The following is a 17787-nucleotide window of genomic DNA, read 5'->3' as shown; positions in this document are numbered from 1 at the left end:
GATTCAGAAAAAGGGAAGAGGTTTTCTGAGGGTTGTTCTTCAGCTACATCCCTGTGTCCCCTGTATTCTCACGAACCTCTTCAACAATAACAGTGCTTTGGTTCATGTAAACCTGATGACTGTATCACTCCAGAAACAAACCTGCCTGGCTGAGCTGCTTTTTTGGCAGAGAAAGTGGTGTGTTAACCCATAAAACTTATTTTTATAACAAATAATTATAACAAAAATAACAAAAAACTTATTTTTGTTTTAACAAAAGCAGACTCATCTGTTTATGGATCATCTGCTGATGCCATTCTCAAGTCCATGGATGTATCTTAGAGATTATTTAAATATTAAGGCCCTCTTGTAGAGGGGCTGTTGAAAAAGATTTCCATACGGCTCCATATTGTGGGAGGGGGCAAACCATTTGTAGGTTTTTCATCACATGGACCACCCATATTGTGTGAAAAGTCTCCACATGCCAAGGGCAGCTCCAGGGAGGTGGGAAGGGAGGCAACTCCTTATATAATTAGTTCCCCCCATCTGCCCAGCATTTTGTTTCAGAAATCTGTGTGGGACACAGCTTGCCCAACCATAAATGCACTTTGTGCCTTCTGTGCAGCCCCCTCAATTTTTTTCCTGGTGCCACAACTGCCACATGTCACCACTAGACATGCCGGTGGTAACTGGAGATGGACCTCTCCAAATAACCTCAACATGCAATGGGGATCATACAGTAGAAGGTGCTCTCTAAAGTAACCCAGACCTAAGCCATTCAAGGCTTTAAAGGTGATGACCAGCACTATGTATTTTGCCCAGAAACATATTTCTCTTGATTGACGTAATCCACATGGTAAGGGGTAGGTTCATCATCATACTGTTCAGTGGCCTCCATGAGAAAGCTATAAAGTTTAAAATGGATAATAGAATCACAAATGAAAGGACAAAACTTCTGAACACCACGACCTCCTGCAATGAAGCATGACCTCTACCACACCCAGCCTTTTGCAAATCAACACACAGAATCTAGGCATTCAGCCCCAACAGAGGGAAATGGAATGATTGTTACAATGTTATCTGTTAAAATGAAAATAAATTTCAAACAGGAAGCTGTTCAGCAAAAGTGCAGAGCAAGCACTATGACAGCATAATTTTCAAAATGAAGAGTGATGACAAGTATATGGGTGATTTATTGATACTGAGAAGAGTAAAGTGGCAGGTAGTCAGAAATGACAGCAGATACATAGAATGCACATAGTCTTGTCAAGAGCCCCGAAAACAAGGCCGAAAAAGAATTATTCATCTGTGCTTCAGGCATACCCAGGGTCTAATTAGCCAGAAATGTAGTTTCCCTCCATTTTCCAGGCACTTTCAATCCCAGTGAGGCTTCTATTAATAGAAGAACTTAAGGGCTGGTCAGTAGAGGGTTTTTAAAGTATTAAAGTTTACCAGTTTATGAATTAAAGTTACTCATTTAATGCAATAATGCAACTATTTATCCAAAAGCTACTTTGGATAAATAGTAAAGTCTGAACTTATTGATGACTATTTAATTTTGCTCTTATTTCAGTTGTAATCGAATTTCAGTTCGATTTCAGTTGTAATTGTTCTCCAGAGAAGGATACATGAAGAAAATTGTAAGAAGAAGATTACTCATATTACAGCAGCCAATCAACTTATCAGTGATATAAGGAACAGATTTATAAGGAACCATGAGAAAGTGATAATTTTGATAAGTGGAAATTGGTCTTAACTTTTTAAACAAGTTGAAATACAGAATAGCGGAATAATTAGTCTTTGTGTGTGTATGATATTCGTTATTTTTCTTAAAGTAACTCAGTACCTAATTTACATAGTAGGAAGTAGGTTTTATATTTGCCAGCAGAGACTAAGAATAATGAGAATCTTGTTAACAATGTCAAAAGATAGCCAGATATTATTACAAGTTTTAGTACAAATCCAGTTCAGCCACAGAGGGGCAGTCAAAGGCAATGAATGACATCCATTCATAAATACTCTGACAATACAAGAGACAAAGTTCAGCAGCAAAAATATTAAACATTATTTACCCAGACAGACAGACAGACAGACAAGACAGACAGACAGACCAAACTGTGATATTTGGGGCAGATTTATTTAAAGAAAAATAACTCTAAACCAGCAGGCTCCAGTCGAACACAATCTCACGCTATAACCCATGGGCTGGCTGACTATGCACCAGTCCAGCAAGAGCAGATGAACAGATCTTCCCAACTAACTGCAGTGGTGTTGTAGGGAAGCAACAATTTTCGACACCCTCCCCTTCCAGGGGAGCCTCCTGTGCTTCTGAAAATGCACTGAGGGTTGTGCAGCTGCTTCTTGAAGAAAGGGAGGAAAAATTACCACTTGCCTGCTGCTTGGTACAGTTAGACTAACCGAAAGTTTTGTTAGGCTGCTCTCTCACTACATCTTTGCATCCTTGCTCTGAATGTCAGCCATTGAGGTCATTCATACAATTAAAAACTGTGTTCTACCCAGGTTTGGGAGCTGTGTGTGCTCTTAAATTTTGGTTGTGTGGAAGCAAGGTAGGAGGAAAACCTGGGTACCTTTTCCTCCTATCTTGCTTCCACACATTCACTTCTACTCAGGTTTTCATCTTACCTTGCTTCCACACAACCAAAAATTGGGTGCACACATAGCTCCCAAACCCGGGTGACACAATTTCTGATTGTGTGAATGACCTCATTGATTTCAAAGAGCCTGAGTGTTGGACTGTAGACAATAATTTTGCTTACTCACTGTGTCTCAAATCTCTAACTGTATTCTGTAGAGAGGGCACAAAATGTCAGACTAATATAAACATTTCACATTATGTCTAACCTTAAATTGCAAACCCAGGCCCAATAAAGACAAGACATGCATGACTGGATGAACGAGGGTCACTTTTGTTAGTTAATATTACATAATCTGCAACAAGGCATAACAGTGTTGCCTCTAATAGAGTTTCCCAGATTTTGCTGACTACAACTCCCAGAATCCCCTACTGCAATGGCTTTTGCTTGGAGATCATGGGATTTGTAGTCAACAACTTCTGGAAATCTCTGTTAGAGGGAACACTGGCGGGTACCCCACTAAGTGTCCTCTAGTCAGACACTGTTCAAGAGAATCTATATCGACCCGCACACACTGGCAAAGTGACCAAACATGCAAATGACAACCCTATAATCAATTTCAATGAGAATTAGGTTAAAAAAGATCACATCAAGGCCAATCAGGCGTGACCCAAAAAATTCCTACATGGCCCCCCAAGGGTGACCAGGCAGCCCTCACTGCACGGTCAAGCGGGATGGGAGGGAGGAGTGCTCACTCTGAAGCATCTGAGAGCAAGTGACTCAGAGTTGGCCGCTTATGCAGCCACTCCTGAGCTCCCATTGGCTGGCCCACAACACGTGGCATGGGAACCAAGATGGCAGCCTCGTGCCCATCTCATGGGCTGCGAGCACAGCCCTGCTCCCTCATCAAGCTGCATACTGCAGTGGGGAGCAGCATTATGAATGAATAAAAATTATAAATACAATTTCATTACAAGGACTCCAGAGAAAAATTAGAGATCATTTACAGAATTTAATTGAATGACAAATTCATTCATATGTCTGAAATAATACATTTTACTTCTTCCTCCAATTGTTGGAAGACATATGAACACCCAGAGTAATACATTTGACTGGTCCAATTTCACTTGATTTAGGAATATGAAACTTGTAGGGTTTTGTGGGATAGAAGGCCTTAGATATATTCTTAGATAGAAGGCATTAGATATGTTCAAGTGAACATGTATTTTGTATTTGGATATGCTATGCTGATAGCAAAAATTGAAAATGACAATTGGAGTTTAAATGGGAAAATCTGAATAAGAGTGTATATATTCTAAAGTGTGGTGGAAGTGTTTTAGTTACAGCACATTTCCACATACACTTGCTATATTCTGGAGTACTCTTCAGAGTAGAGAATATATGTTCGAACAGTTTGAGGACACTTTAAATATATGTCTTTTTCACACCCAGTAAGCCTAGTGAAAAATCTGAAAGCACAATGTGGCCTCTAGTTTCTGATACTGTATTCTGCACTTGTTTAACATATAACCATGTGAGATTTTAACTCTGTCATTTTCCCCATTGCTTTAAAAACACGGAGAGAATATACTTTTGTCCACTAAATAATTCTACATAGGTATGTCTTCATGTAACCACTTAATCTGTGCAGTCCTCAGAGACATATTTCTACAAGTGAACAGGACTATTAATGGGGAGGGGAGAAAAGTGAAAATAGCATACCTGTCCCCATCCCCGTGCTCTGCCCTGTAAGACAAGCTTGCAAGCCAGCTAATTTACCCACTCATAGCAAGAGCAAAGATCTTGCTCCACTTTCCTAAGGCATTTAATGGCAGAGCATGCCAGCCATTAAAATTGCTAAGATAAACACCAACATAATTTAGCTGATAAAACTCTCATTTTAATATCAAACAAAACTTTAAAAAACCTATTTGATTTCCGTTGAAAAGGGCAATAACCATTGCTAGAGAACTCTCTAGCAAGAAAGTTCAAATCATGTGTCTCCTCAGGCTGCACACACAGATAGGCACCTAGAGCACCCATCTGACAGGGTAGTTCCCCAATGCACCGCATTTGGCGCATGGTGCATTGTGGGATTCCCGGAGGCCAGGATATGCCATCCCGGCCTCCAGAGATCCACATTGCTTGGCAGAGTGCAGATTGACTGGGAGCACGGTCAACACTCCCAGCAACATTTTTGCTGTTGTCTGGGGGGAGGGGGGAAGGTAAGTTTGGAACAGCTTTCCTCCCACCTGTGCACCCGCCCATGTGGTTGTGTGAATACCCTTACTGTGCTGGTAAGCATAGCTTTGCTTGGTGTGAGTAGGGAAGTGGTAGACATCACACAGACCAAAGATTCAAAAAGAAACAAACAAGAATAAAATTTATTTCAAATGAATATTTATGAGGTTTTTGTTTCTCTCTACAAGGCTGTTGTAGGGCATTGAACTTGCTCGTGTTACAAGGTTACACGTTACTTGTTTCAAGGTACTCCTTAACCTTTAAATGAAAGCACTTTCACAGAAACTCCTCTTTGAAACTGTACCTGACCAAACCCAACCCACCAAGGTTCCAACCACATTTGCATAATGCCCTCCAATGGCAGTTCATTACAGCTCCATCTTCACTTTTTGTCCCAGGACCCACTTGCTATGTCTCTGGCCATATTATTTACATTTCAGTAACTTCCTGCATGTTCAAGGATACAGGATCTTGATAAACGTTCCTAAGGCAAGGGCTGGGACAGAGTAAGGGGAAATCTCAGTCCCAGTTTATTGAATGATTGACTGATCGAATGACATCAAGTCAGTAGCCACCAATTCCACCTCCACACCAGACACAGTTTCTTTTTCCCCCCTTTTTCTTTTTAAAATACTTTTTATTCAAATTTTCTACAACATAAGATATATATATACACACACAAAGAAAAAGAAAGAAAACACACACAAACAAAACAAACAAAAAACAAACAAACAAACAAACAAAACCACACAAGGACTTCCATCTCATCATTAGAACAAGTATCAGTTACAATACCCAAGTCTTGCCTGTAATTTAATCGTTCTCCCCCTGATAAATAGTACGAAAATCAGCTCTAGGGCATTTAAAAAACATTTTTGTTACCACTCAAAAGCCTGATAGAAATCCATTTTATAATATGTTTTTAGGTAAACAAGAAGAGGGTCCCACTCCCTTTTAAATACTTCAAATATATTTCTTAATAATGCTGTTAGCTTTGCCATTTCTGCCAACTCTAACACTGTAAGTATCCAATCCTCTTTACTTGGGCAATGGATGTCTTTCCATTGAGGACAGGTACAAAAGCGGCGCTTCTTTGGTCAACAGGTGGGGAGAGAGTTCCCGCTTGGGAAATGAGCTCTTCATTGTGCGTTTCCCAAAAGGGAACTCTCTTCTGGCCTGTTGGCCAAAGAAGTGCCCCACTGCTGTGCCTGTGCTCAGCATTGTAAGCAGCAGATAAGCCAGGTGGTTGTTCGCTCCTGTCTCCCTGTCCCCTCTTCATGCTTCAAAGATGTTGGTGTACTGCTTTCAGACTGCTTTAAGTTTACAATGATGTCTCTTCCTGAATTTTGGATTAGAATACAAGCTGAGTACAAATAATTAAGTGAGAAAGCTGTGAAATGTGTTACATCTTCTGGAGAAACTATAAATGAGTAATGATTTCTCTTTACGTCAATTCATGACAATTGTGAGATAACATCCCAAAGTGAAAGAATACTTAAAGAAGAGGGCAGTTAGTGGCAAATTTATAACTGATATTTCATCCAGCATGCTAATAACAATAAACCTTTGATTTATTTATATGGATGGAAATAATGTCATCCCAATTCATCTTTTGGGTTGCATTTAACATAATTTTATTCAATGATTCAGATTTGGACACTAATTGGCATCCGTCAAATATATCTTTGCCCATCTGCTTGGTAAGTTAGTTGTTATTTTTAAGCAATTATTAATCCTTCTGAGTTGGGTTCTAGTGACAAGATTCATAAGCCACTGGTGTCTGCATTTATCTTGGCCCTTGGGACAGAAGTTTGCAAAGGTTAAATAACATATTGACTTTTTGCACATTACATACTTGTATATCGATATTTCATAATTCAGCTCTCTATAAAAATATAGATTCTATTTTTGCTCTATAAACTTTAATACCAAGAACAATTTCTTTGCTAAGATGATAAAATTTCTCCTATGCCCTGCTTGCTTTCATTTCAATTATCAGCATACTTAGGCTATTTCTAACGTATACCTAACTTTATAATACTTATATAAATTTATGATAACAGTTTTGCCAAACATGATGTGCCATATAAATTAGTTATCCTCCAAATAATAATTTCACTTTCGGAGGTATTTATTTTATTATTATGTATTCAATAGTATTAAAATGTTGCAATTTACCTTTGCAATTTAATAATAATAATAATAATAATAATAATAATAATAATAACAACAACAGTGAAGAAGATGCACTTCAAATGGTCAAGAACGCGAAACTATTCAACACCAATGAAACAAAACAGGCCTACAAGGAAGAACAAGTCAAGAACCGAGCAGAAAAATGGAGAAATAAGCCCCTGCATGGTCAATATTTACACAATATAAGTGGAAAATCAGACATCACCAAGACCTGGCAATGGCTTAAGAATGGCAACTTGAAGAAAGAAACAGAGGGTTTAATACTGGCTGCACAAGAACAGGCACTAAGAACAAATGCAATAAGAGCAAAAGTTGAAAAATCCACAACAAACAGCAAGTGCCGCCTTTGTACAGAAGCAGATGAAACAGTGGACCACCTGATCAGCTGTTGTAAGAAGATTGCTACAAACAAAGGCATGACAAGGTAGCAGGGATGATACACTGGAACATCTGCAAAAAATACAACCTACCTGTTGCCAAGAATTGGTGGGACCATAAAATTGAAAAAGTTGAAGAACATGAAGATGTAAAAATATTATGGGACTTCCAACTACAAACAGACAAACATCTGCCACACAATACACTAGATATCACTGTAGTCGAGAAGAAAGAAAAATAAGTGAAAATAACCGACATAGCAATACCAGGGGATAGCAGAATAGAAGAAAAAGAAATAGAAAAAATCACCAAATACAAAGATCTACAAATTGAAATGGAAAGGCTGTGGCAGAAAAAGACCAAAATAATCCCAGCGGTAATTGGCGCCCTGGGTGCAGTTCCAAAAGACCTTGAAGAGCACCTCAACACCATAGGGGCCACAGAAATCACCATCAGCCAATTACAAAAAGCAGCTTTACTGGGAACAGCCTATATTCTGCGACGATATCTATAACAATTGACAATAAAATTCTGGCATCCCAGGTCTTTGGGAAGGACTCGATGTCTGGATAAAACAAACCAGTCAATAACACCTGTCTGACTGTGTAAACAAGAAATAATAATAACTCGATTTCTATACTGCCCTTCCAAAAATGGCTCAGGGCGGTTTACAAAGAGAAATAACAAGCAAATAAGATGGTTCCCTGTCCCCAAAGGGCTCACATTCTAAAAAGAAACTTAAGACACACACCAGCAACTGTCACTGGAAGTACTGTGCTGGGGGTGAATAGGGTCAGTTACTCTCCCCCTCCTAAATAAGGAGAATCACCATGGTAAAAGGTGCCTCTTTGCCCATTTAGCAGGGGATTTACCTTTTTACCTTTTGGAGTTATATAACTCAGTGCTAAATTATTAGTATACTAGTATTTTGAAGCCCGTTAAAATAACGGGCGCTAGCCTTTTCCTCTCCCCTTTACTGTTTTTTTTTAAAAATACTGACGCTGCCGTTGCCGCCGAAGTCCCACCCTCCCTCCCTCCCAACTTCCGAAACCACCTTACCCCGGCCCGTGACAGTTGAGCAAAGGATGACCTAATTTGAAGAGGGAGAGAGGAGCTCGCAAGCAGTGCTCCTCCCTCTGCAAAGCCTCTTTCCGAACTGGTGCTTGGGGCGGAAAGGACGCCTCTTGCGTCCTTTCTGCCCCAAGCGCCAGTTCGGGCAGAGCCTTTGCAGAGGGAGAAGCACTGCTTGCGAGCTCCTCTCTCCCTCTTCAATTTAGGTCATCCTTTGCTCAACTGTCACGGGCCGGGGTAAGGTGGTTTCGGAAGTTGGGAGGGAGGGAGGGTGGGACTTCGGCGGCAGCGGCAGCATTTTTACTTTTAGTTTTCTTCGGCCTTCGTTCGGCCCCCGGTCCCGGCCTCCGTCTCCCTGGGCCGGTCTAGACCTCTGCCACCATTCCCCCTCCCGCCACCCACCACGGCCCATGTCTCCGGCTGGGCCGGCCACCCAGGGCTCCGGCAGGTCCGCCACCCACCACCACCACCCGCAGCTCCGGCCGGGCCCTCCGCTGCCCGGGGCCTCTCCCTTGTCACCGCGGCGTGTCCTCTGGCCAAGGCAGTGGCGGCCAGTGTCCCCCGGCGCCACTCACCCGGCTTCTTTGGGGCGGCCGCTTCTGGCCGCCCAAGATGGCCACCGGGTGCCGGTGGTCGTGTCTCCCTTGCTCTGTTCTGGGCATGCGCTCTGCGCATGCGCAGAACAGGCCAGGGAGGCATGGACACACGCTTGGTGTCCGTCCACGGATGGACACCAAGGGTTTTATTATAGAGGATAAAAAACACAATCTTTCATTCATAATGTTGTGTTTATAAAATATCCACCAGTCAGATCAGAGACAGCCACAATCCCAAGAACCATGCAATTATGATCAAAGAGACACCCTAATCCAGATACAAGATCAACATGGAAGCAGACCTGCATAATTGTGTTGAATCTAGAACCATGGCTGTAAATTGAATGTGCCTCTTAATGTGGAGAACCACCAAATTCATTTAAATTGAACATGCATGTGTATATAGAACTCCACCCACTAGTGTGGCACAACTACTCAAACATAACTGTGAGTGACTAAAGCTGGTTTGGGTCAGCCTCTAGGGAGATGGCCATAGTTCTCCACTGTTTTCTGTATATTTCTACTTTAGCATTTTTAATACTGAATGTGGGCTGGTTTATACAAACAGTTTGTTTATCTCTACAGTCAGGTACTTGAGTACACATCCTTGTGAGACACCTTAGTGTCAACTGTCCCCACTAATGGGGACAGCCCACAGTCTTTTTTCAAATGTAGGCTTGGAAGAGATCAATTGCTTTAACCATTTCCCTTATAAGCTGTCCTCATGTCAGTGGCTAATACCCACTACATTTTTTTTTGCGGGTAGTATACTGTCTGTCCACGTACTGGTTCCTAACAGTATCGCATTGTTGATTCCTTTCCTTATTCAGACCCAGTCCACTAAAGAATTCCCTGCATAAAGTTTGTTTGTTAGCATTAATACAACAGAAAGCAGTTCTTTAAGAAAGCTTCACAGTTTAATTAAAACCAACAACTTAAAAATGGTCATGACTTTATCATCAGAGATGGCTTTTGTGCTGTTTTCATGCCACAAATGTTTGCAAAAGCAATTAGTTCAGATTAATTGAATAATTTTTGTATATGTTATATAAATAGTGATATTAATGATCTTCTGAAGCCTATATTTAATAGAACAATAGACATGTAGGTAAATCTAGAAAATGTCCTCTAGCACAGCATTATACTGGCATGATTGTTAAGCTGGAGAGTGTTTTCACCATTATAAGCCCTGAACATTCTGCTGCTTATAAAATCAAAACTATCTGTCTGACCTGTCTGGCCATAAGCACACATTCATGAGGTGACAAGAGTCACCTCCCCTGCAAATCTGGTGAAGGTTTGTTGGGAAATGGCTTAGATACAGCAGTTTAACTCTATCTAGCAGTTTAATGTTTTTCTCTTTTGAGCAGGGATTTAAAGGGTGGCGACCTATTTTTGGACTGAGGCCACTCCAGCTGCCCTGATCCTGCTGCCGTCACTCCTCTAAAACTGAAGGTTTTTGAATTACTGAATTTCCAGGCATTTAAAAAACGAAAATCTGATTAGACACTATGGGGAAGAGCTTACCCATGCTGGTTAAATGGAGTCTTCCCATTCTTATGCAGTATACATCTGATGTAAAACCTTTGTGTTCAAAGGCAGTCTGCCAGCACCCTAAATAGCACCACAAGGTCCCAGTCATCTCACTTCCACTTTGCATTTCCTGGTAAGTACAATTGCCACCTCATTGCTGCCATACGTGCTTTCACAAGTCCATTCATCAACCTGCCTCCACTTCCTCATGTAGCTTGTAAGGACCCCTGTTAGCTTGCCACCAGCTTGTACTTCCTCATAAGCATTCACCTTAGCTTGAGTTCTCTTCTACAACTTGTTGCCACGTCCTTTCATCCCCTCTTAAGTTCATACACCACTCCATCGCAGCCATGGAAATAACACTGAGAGGAAGTACACTCCCCAAATGTCCCCATGTACTTTCTCAATGTCCCTGTATGAATTCTCAGCTCCTTGGGCTCTGCTTCCCGCAGAAGAGGCCCTCCCAGTATTGGGAATGTAATGATGATGATGATGATGATGATAATAATAATGAACTGCACCAGAGATTCATTGGGATCGCAGTATCCAATGAACAGCCCTAGTAGCCAACACTTGTTTTCTAGAGTTTAAGGGTCAGTTTTTTAACTGCTACATCTTAGCCACTTTCTACCCAAGATTTGAAAGGGTGGGTGTCCCCTAGTTGATGCCTGTAAGCTTTCAGGCAGTGCAGAAAAATTTAGATTTGATCACCAAGAGAATATTCAAGGCTTATAATGTAAAAATGCTGAAACAACTCCCCCATCTCAGTTATATTAGCAGAACAGTGACATAAGAACAGAACAGTGACTACCCCTGCTAACTTGGCAAAGAGACACCTTTTAACGTGGTGATTCTCTTTATTTAGCAGGTGGAGAGTAACTGGCCCTATCCACCCCCAGCACAGGACCTCCAGTGACTGTTGCTGGTGTCTGTCTTATGTTTCTTTTTAGACTGTGAGCCCTTTGGGGACAGGGATCCATCTTATTTATTTGTTGTTTCTCTGTGTAAACCATGCTGAGCCATTTTTGGAAGGGCGGTATAGAAACTGAATGAATGACTGAATGAATGAATAAGTAAGTAAGTAAGTAAGTAAGTAAGTAAATAAATAAATAAGGAAAGGAGTAACTCCTATGGTAGGAGTTTTTTCCACCATAGAAGCTCTCTCTGTAAGTGGAGGCTAAATTTTCATTTCTACTGGAAAACTGCTGATTTTGATCAGTATTCTTTGGAGGGTACCATAGTATCTTAAGCCTGGTTTGACACTCCCCATGCCTCTCCAGACTAATAGCATTGTAGGCCTCAATAACTGGGCTGGGCACATAACTGACCTTCACAGAATACTACCCTCATTTTAGTAGCACCCATCTCCTTTTCTACACATAGTTATTAAGGGATATTTTAAGTCTGCACACTTGGCAACACTCCTCTCAGCCCAACAGAGTGATCAGGATCCAAATGGTAAAATCTTCAAAGTTCTGTTTTGATTGGAGTTCTATAAATTACCTACCAACTAATATAATCATGTGAACTCAAACTCATACTCGGCTTTATGAGCCTCCTTTCTAGAGAACAAAAGCCCCCCCCATTCTTGAAACCACGACTCTTTTAAGGGATGGAAACTTATAGGAGGCCTTATATCTTCTTTTTCTCCTTCCTTCACTCAGGACACACAGGCATTTAGCAACAGCCCTCTCGCTACCTTTTCAGGGTCTGTTCTCTGGCTACAGTAGAGCTCTGAGGAGCGCATATGAGCTCTTCTGGCCTTAGCTCTTCCTCTTTTAATAAAGTTGTGGCATGTTTTAATTGTTGGAAATTCTCTGTGGTGAGAGAATCCCTTTTTCAATATAGCAGAGTGCACAGAGGCACAAACACAGCGGATTTAGTTATGCATGCATGTGTGCTAAGAGTAAAGTAACTTGGAGCCAATTGCTAGTTTCAAATCAATATAAAAGGTATTTATTAAGGAACTCCATTCTAGATAGGAAAGTGAGGATTTAGGATCTCTAATCTATCTATCTAAATGGATGCAGATGGATTCACCATCTTCTCTGCACATATGGTGCAGGGCAAGAGACTTGCCATGTTGCAAGGTCAACAGCCAGGTAGGAAGAGAGAGGAGGAAGAAGGAAGTTGAATCCCCTAAGATTAGCAATCTACATTTCAAAGGGATAGCATCAGAGCAGCAGGAAGTGATGACCAAATGTCTTTGACCTTCTAGCCCCCTGACTTACTAGTCTGTCCTCCACTGTCTGAGGCAAAGAGACAGCGCAAAGTCCTTTACTTCCAACACCCCCTCTCGTTGTCTCGTGACTCAGTTCACAATATTCATTTTCTCTCTCAGCTTTTCAAAGCAGGGTCTTGGTAGTGGCTTAGTGAGTAAGTCTGCAAGCATTTCATTTGTCGGGCAGTAGAGCAACTTGATTAGTCCATCTTTCTGCAGACTTCTCACTACATGGTACTTCACATCAATATGTCTGGTACTCCTCTTTACATCTTCTTGTTTGGAGAGTTGAATGCAGCTTTGGTTGTCTTCATACACTGGTATGGGCTGTGGTACCTCTGTACCTAGGTCCTTCAGTAGTTGACACAGCCATTGTATCTCGTGACAGCCCTGTGCAGCTGATACATATTCAGCTTCAGTGGTTGATGATGCTACTATGTCTTGTTTTCTGCTTGACCAGCTTATCGCTCCATCTCCATAGAAAATTATGTGACCACTGGTGGATTTCCTGTCTGTTATATCTCCACCCCAGTCTGCATCTACGTATGCTTCTAGTTTTGGTTCACTATTAGCTGGCAGCTTGAGCTTAAAGTGTGCAGTACCCTTTAGGTACCTAACAAGTCTTTTCATTGCATTCCAGTCCTTGACTGTTGGTGATGCAGTCTTTCTACAAAGTAAACCAACTGCTGTACTAATATCTGGCCTAGTGAGTGTACTAATGTATAAAAGCTTACCCAATGCTTCACGATATCTATGGTTGTCAGATAGTGGCTCAGTTTGATCTTCTTGCTTTATGTAGTTCACTTCCATTGGAGTTGGTGTAGGATTTGCATTTTCCAGTCTGAGCAAGTTTATCAAGTCTTTAATTTTCTGTTCTTGGTTGATCAGGAAACTTCCATCTTTCTCTCTTTGTACTTGAATGCCCAAGTAGTGTGCAATGTTGCCAAGTTGCTTGACTTCCACTTCTTTGTTCAGATGATCCATTATTTCCTTGCTGTCATCTGGATTTTCATAGGCAAAAATCAAATCATCAACATACGCCAAAATGTAAGTCCATTTCCCATCTCTGCATCTCGTGTACAGGCAGGGATCAGCTTCACTTCTTTTGAAGTTTGCTTGAAGCAGCATATCATTCAGTTTTATATTCCATGCTCTGGCAGCTTGTTTTAAACCATAAATGCTCTTTTGCAGTTTGCATACATAGTCCTCTTTGCCTTCCTGTAAGAAACCTGGTGGTTGTTGCATGTAAATGTCCTCTTCCAGTTCACCATGCAAGAATGCAGTTTTCACGTCTAGGTGCTCAACATGCATTCCTTTGCTAGCAGCAATACTTAACAGAGTCCTTACTGTGGTATGTTTAACCACTGGTGCAAAGGTTTCATCATAATCTTCTCCATATTTTTGTGAATATCCTTTTGCTACTAATCTGGCTTTGTAGCGCTGAATCTCACCATCAGCATCATGTTTGAGTTTGAAAACCCATTTGCAGCCAATAACTTTTCTTCCTTGTGGTAACTTAGTAAGAGTCCAGGTTTTGTTTTTCTGTAGAGCCTCAAGCTCTTCAATTGCAGCCTGTTTCCACTTCTGGGCTTCTGGTTGTGGTAGCTGGGATATTTCCTCCCATGATGAAGGTTCTGGTTGTTCCGCTGTTCTTGCGAGGTAGGACAGCCTCGGAGCTGGAACACCTCTGTTTGAGCGCGTTGATCGCCTCACCTCACCCTCTGTGGTCTCTTCTATCACCTCAGGTGCGTCTGGTGGATCGCTGGGGGTCTCTGTGTCAAGTGTGGTTGGATCTGGATCTGCTGTCTCCTCCTCCTCCTCAGTTCCTCTGAGATCAGGAAGCATAATCCAGTCATCAGGGTGCTTGGTCTGGTTGCTTGCTTCAGTGTAGGCCCCCTCTGAAGGTGTAGCTCTTTCATCCTCTTCAAAACACACTGCTCTGCTTATGGTTATCCTGTTGGTGTCAGGATCCAGAATTCTGTAGGCTTTGGATTGTGCTGCGTAGCCTACAAAAATCCCTTTTGTGGCCCTAGGCCCTAACTTAGTCCTTTTTTCCTTTGGGATGTATGAGTAAGCCGTGCTTCCAAAGACACGCAGGTGCGTCAGGGACGGCTTATGACCATGCCAAAGTTCATAAGGTGTTGTTTCAATAGGTTTTGTGTTCATTCTGTTGTGTATGTATGTAGGAGTCATGATGCCTTCTCCCCAGAATTTCTGTGGGAGGTGTGCGTCAGCAAGCATGCATCTTACCATGTCCAGTAGAGTTCTGTTCATTCTTTCTGCGATTCCATTTTGGGGCGGGCAGTAAGGCACCGTAGTTTGATGCACGATTCCATGTTCTCTCAAGAACTGCTGTGTAGCATTGGACATGTATTCTCCTCCATTGTCTGTGCGCAGGATCTTTGGCTTCCAGCCAAATTTGTTGCTTGCCATCGCCACATATTGTTTTAATTTCTCCAGCATCTCTGATTTTTCCTTCAGTAAATAAACACACGTGTATCTTGAGAAATCATCTGTTATAGTTAGAAAATATTTATGATTACCTATGGTTGCTGGTAGTGGTCCAGATATGTCACTGTGGATCAGATCCAAGGGTCCTTTCGTCTTCCTTTCACTCTGCTTTGGGAATGGCTTGTTTACTGCTTTGAACTCGAGACAAGAAACACAGTTAGTTACAGTGTCACATGGTACAAAATCAATGCCATTAGCTAATCCCTGTTCCTTCATGTTTTGAATTGATTCAAAACTTCTGTGTCCTAGTCTTCTGTGCCATAATTGTAAGCAGTTTCCATGCTGACACAACTTGGCTAGGTTCATTACATTAGGCTGGTATGCCTCAGGTCTGGACTGGGCTGGTCTTTCTCTGTCTGTAAATTGCTCTTCCACATGATAAAGACCTTGAAATTCCGAGCCCACAAGGCAAACTTTTCCATTCTGGGTAACAACACATTGTCCATTTTTAATATACAATTCACAGCCTTGTTGCTCTAGCTTGGATATTGAAATCAAGGAGCTTGAGAATTCAGGGATATACAAAACATCTCTCAGAAAAAATGGTTTAACAGATCCATCCAGCAATTTGCAATATAAAATTCCTTCGCCCTTTTTCTTTGCTTTAATTGTAGTATTATTGCCCAAATAAACAGTCTCTTCAGGAATATCAAACAGTTCAGTATAGAAACTTAGATTTTTAGAAATATGGACAGATGACCCAGAATCTAAAATCAGCTTTTCATTATTTTTCATTAAATTAACACTATAGTTCTTGTTGAAATGTCTGTCTGTATACTTGGAATCTCTATTTTCATTCTCCTTTGTTTGACTGATATTCCCAGACCTCCTGGTCTGATTCTTGGGACAATGCGCCACCCGGTGGCCAAATTCGTTACATAGGAAACACCTGAAGGCTTTGTTTCCAGCTGACCTCATTTCAGCACTGGCGGTCATGTGACCTCTCTCTCTGGGCTGAGTTTCTCTGGTGTAATCGGCTCTCTTTGTATGCAAATGTGAGGTGCCCATGCGGTTCCCTCTTGCAGCATTTCCTCCAGCATTCCCTCCCCATCTCGGGTTACGTCTGGAATGATCAATTGTTGCTTTAAGAGCAAAGTTGCTAGCCAGTTCACTTTCATAGCGTGAGTTTAAAAGGTTTCTTCGGTTTGCCTCCGAAGACAATGTTTCTACAGCCTTTTCAAAGTTTAGATTGGTGTGGGTTTCCAATTGCCCAATTATAGTGCTATAGGAAGCAGGCAAGCTCAAGAACAGAGTCTCCAGCTTTTGACTCTCTGTAAATTCCTCTCCTGCTTGTCTAAATTGAAAAAAGAAATCTTCCAAAGTCCCAATAAAAGTAGAGAAACAGTCCCCATCTTTATATTGAAGATCTTGCAATTTTCGGCGTAAATTAAACGTGTATGCCCATCCTTTCCTCATATGCATAGAATCTAGCTTGTTTAGCATCTCCTTTGAGGTTCCAAGATCACAAATAGCATAAAGGAAAGTTTTACTCACGGAAGCTGCAATCATCGCTTGTGATTTTCGGTCCTTAATTAGCCAGAGTTCCTTCTCCTTTTTCTCAGCATCCGAGGTTCCATCTGGCGGCGGGTCTTCCTCAGTAACTTGGTGGAGTCCCTCTGCTTTCAGTGCAATCTTCAGTCGAGTCTTCCATTCCAAGTAATTATCCGCTTCCAGGATGGTAAGCCTGAGTTTTCCCTCCAGGTATGCAGCCATGCTCACCGGCTCCAAAAGGCAGTTGCTGTAGATTAGCAATTCAAAGTGTCCACGCTAGATCTCAATGGATCTCCTGGAACAAACCTAACTATCTAGTTGCAGCACACGCAGCTCAAAATACTGCTCCCATAACTGGCTGGAGCCCATAACCTGTTGGAAATTCTCTGTGGTGAGAGAATCCCTTTTTCAATATAGCAGAGTGCACAGAGGCACAAACACAGCGGATTTAGTTATGCATGCATGTGTGCTAAGAGTAAAGTAACTTGGAGCCAATTGCTAGTTTCAAATCAATATAAAAGGTATTTATTAAGGAACTCCATTCTAGATAGGAAAGTGAGGATTTAGGATCTCTAATCTATCTATCTAAATGGATGCAGATGGATTCACCATCTTCTCTGCACATATGGTGCAGGGCAAGAGACTTGCCATGTTGCAAGGTCAACAGCCAGGTAGGAAGAGAGAGGAGGAAGAAGGAAGTTGAATCCCCTAAGATTAGCAATCTACATTTCAAAGGGATAGCATCAGAGCAGCAGGAAGTGATGACCAAATGTCTTTGACCTTCTAGCCCCCTGACTTACTAGTCTGTCCTCCACTGTCTGAGGCAAAGAGACAGCGCAAAGTCCTTTACTTCCAACATTAATGATCCTTATTAGTGTCTGTTTCTTTTCCGAAAGTAGTATATTTTAAAAGTTCTGCGCAGGTGACGTAGCTTCTAAGCATAGATGGAGTAGATGTCTTCCCTTTAAGCCTCAGG

General features: G+C 41.6%; 1 protein-coding gene across 8 annotated transcripts in view; it reads right to left on the bottom strand.

The window, feature by feature from the left end:
• Positions 1–17787, bottom strand: part of EPHA6 (EPH receptor A6) — a 750202-nt gene that overhangs the window by 84033 nt on the left and 648382 nt on the right. Inside the window, exon 16 of one of the 8 annotated variants that reach the window (XM_053308761.1) lies at positions 16849–17058. The exons of the other annotated variants lie outside the window; for them this stretch is intronic. Within the exon in view, the coding sequence (XP_053164736.1) occupies positions 16981–17058 (78 nt within the window). The 3' untranslated portion in view covers positions 16849–16980. Of the gene's footprint in view, positions 1–16848; positions 17059–17787 lie in introns of those variants that run through there. 8 annotated transcript variants of the gene reach the window in all.

Source organism: Hemicordylus capensis, chromosome 3 (assembly GCF_027244095.1).
Source record: "Hemicordylus capensis ecotype Gifberg chromosome 3, rHemCap1.1.pri, whole genome shotgun sequence".
Taxonomy (NCBI): Eukaryota; Metazoa; Chordata; class Lepidosauria; order Squamata; family Cordylidae; genus Hemicordylus; species Hemicordylus capensis.
This window is presented reverse-complemented; position numbering and strand designations above follow the sequence as displayed.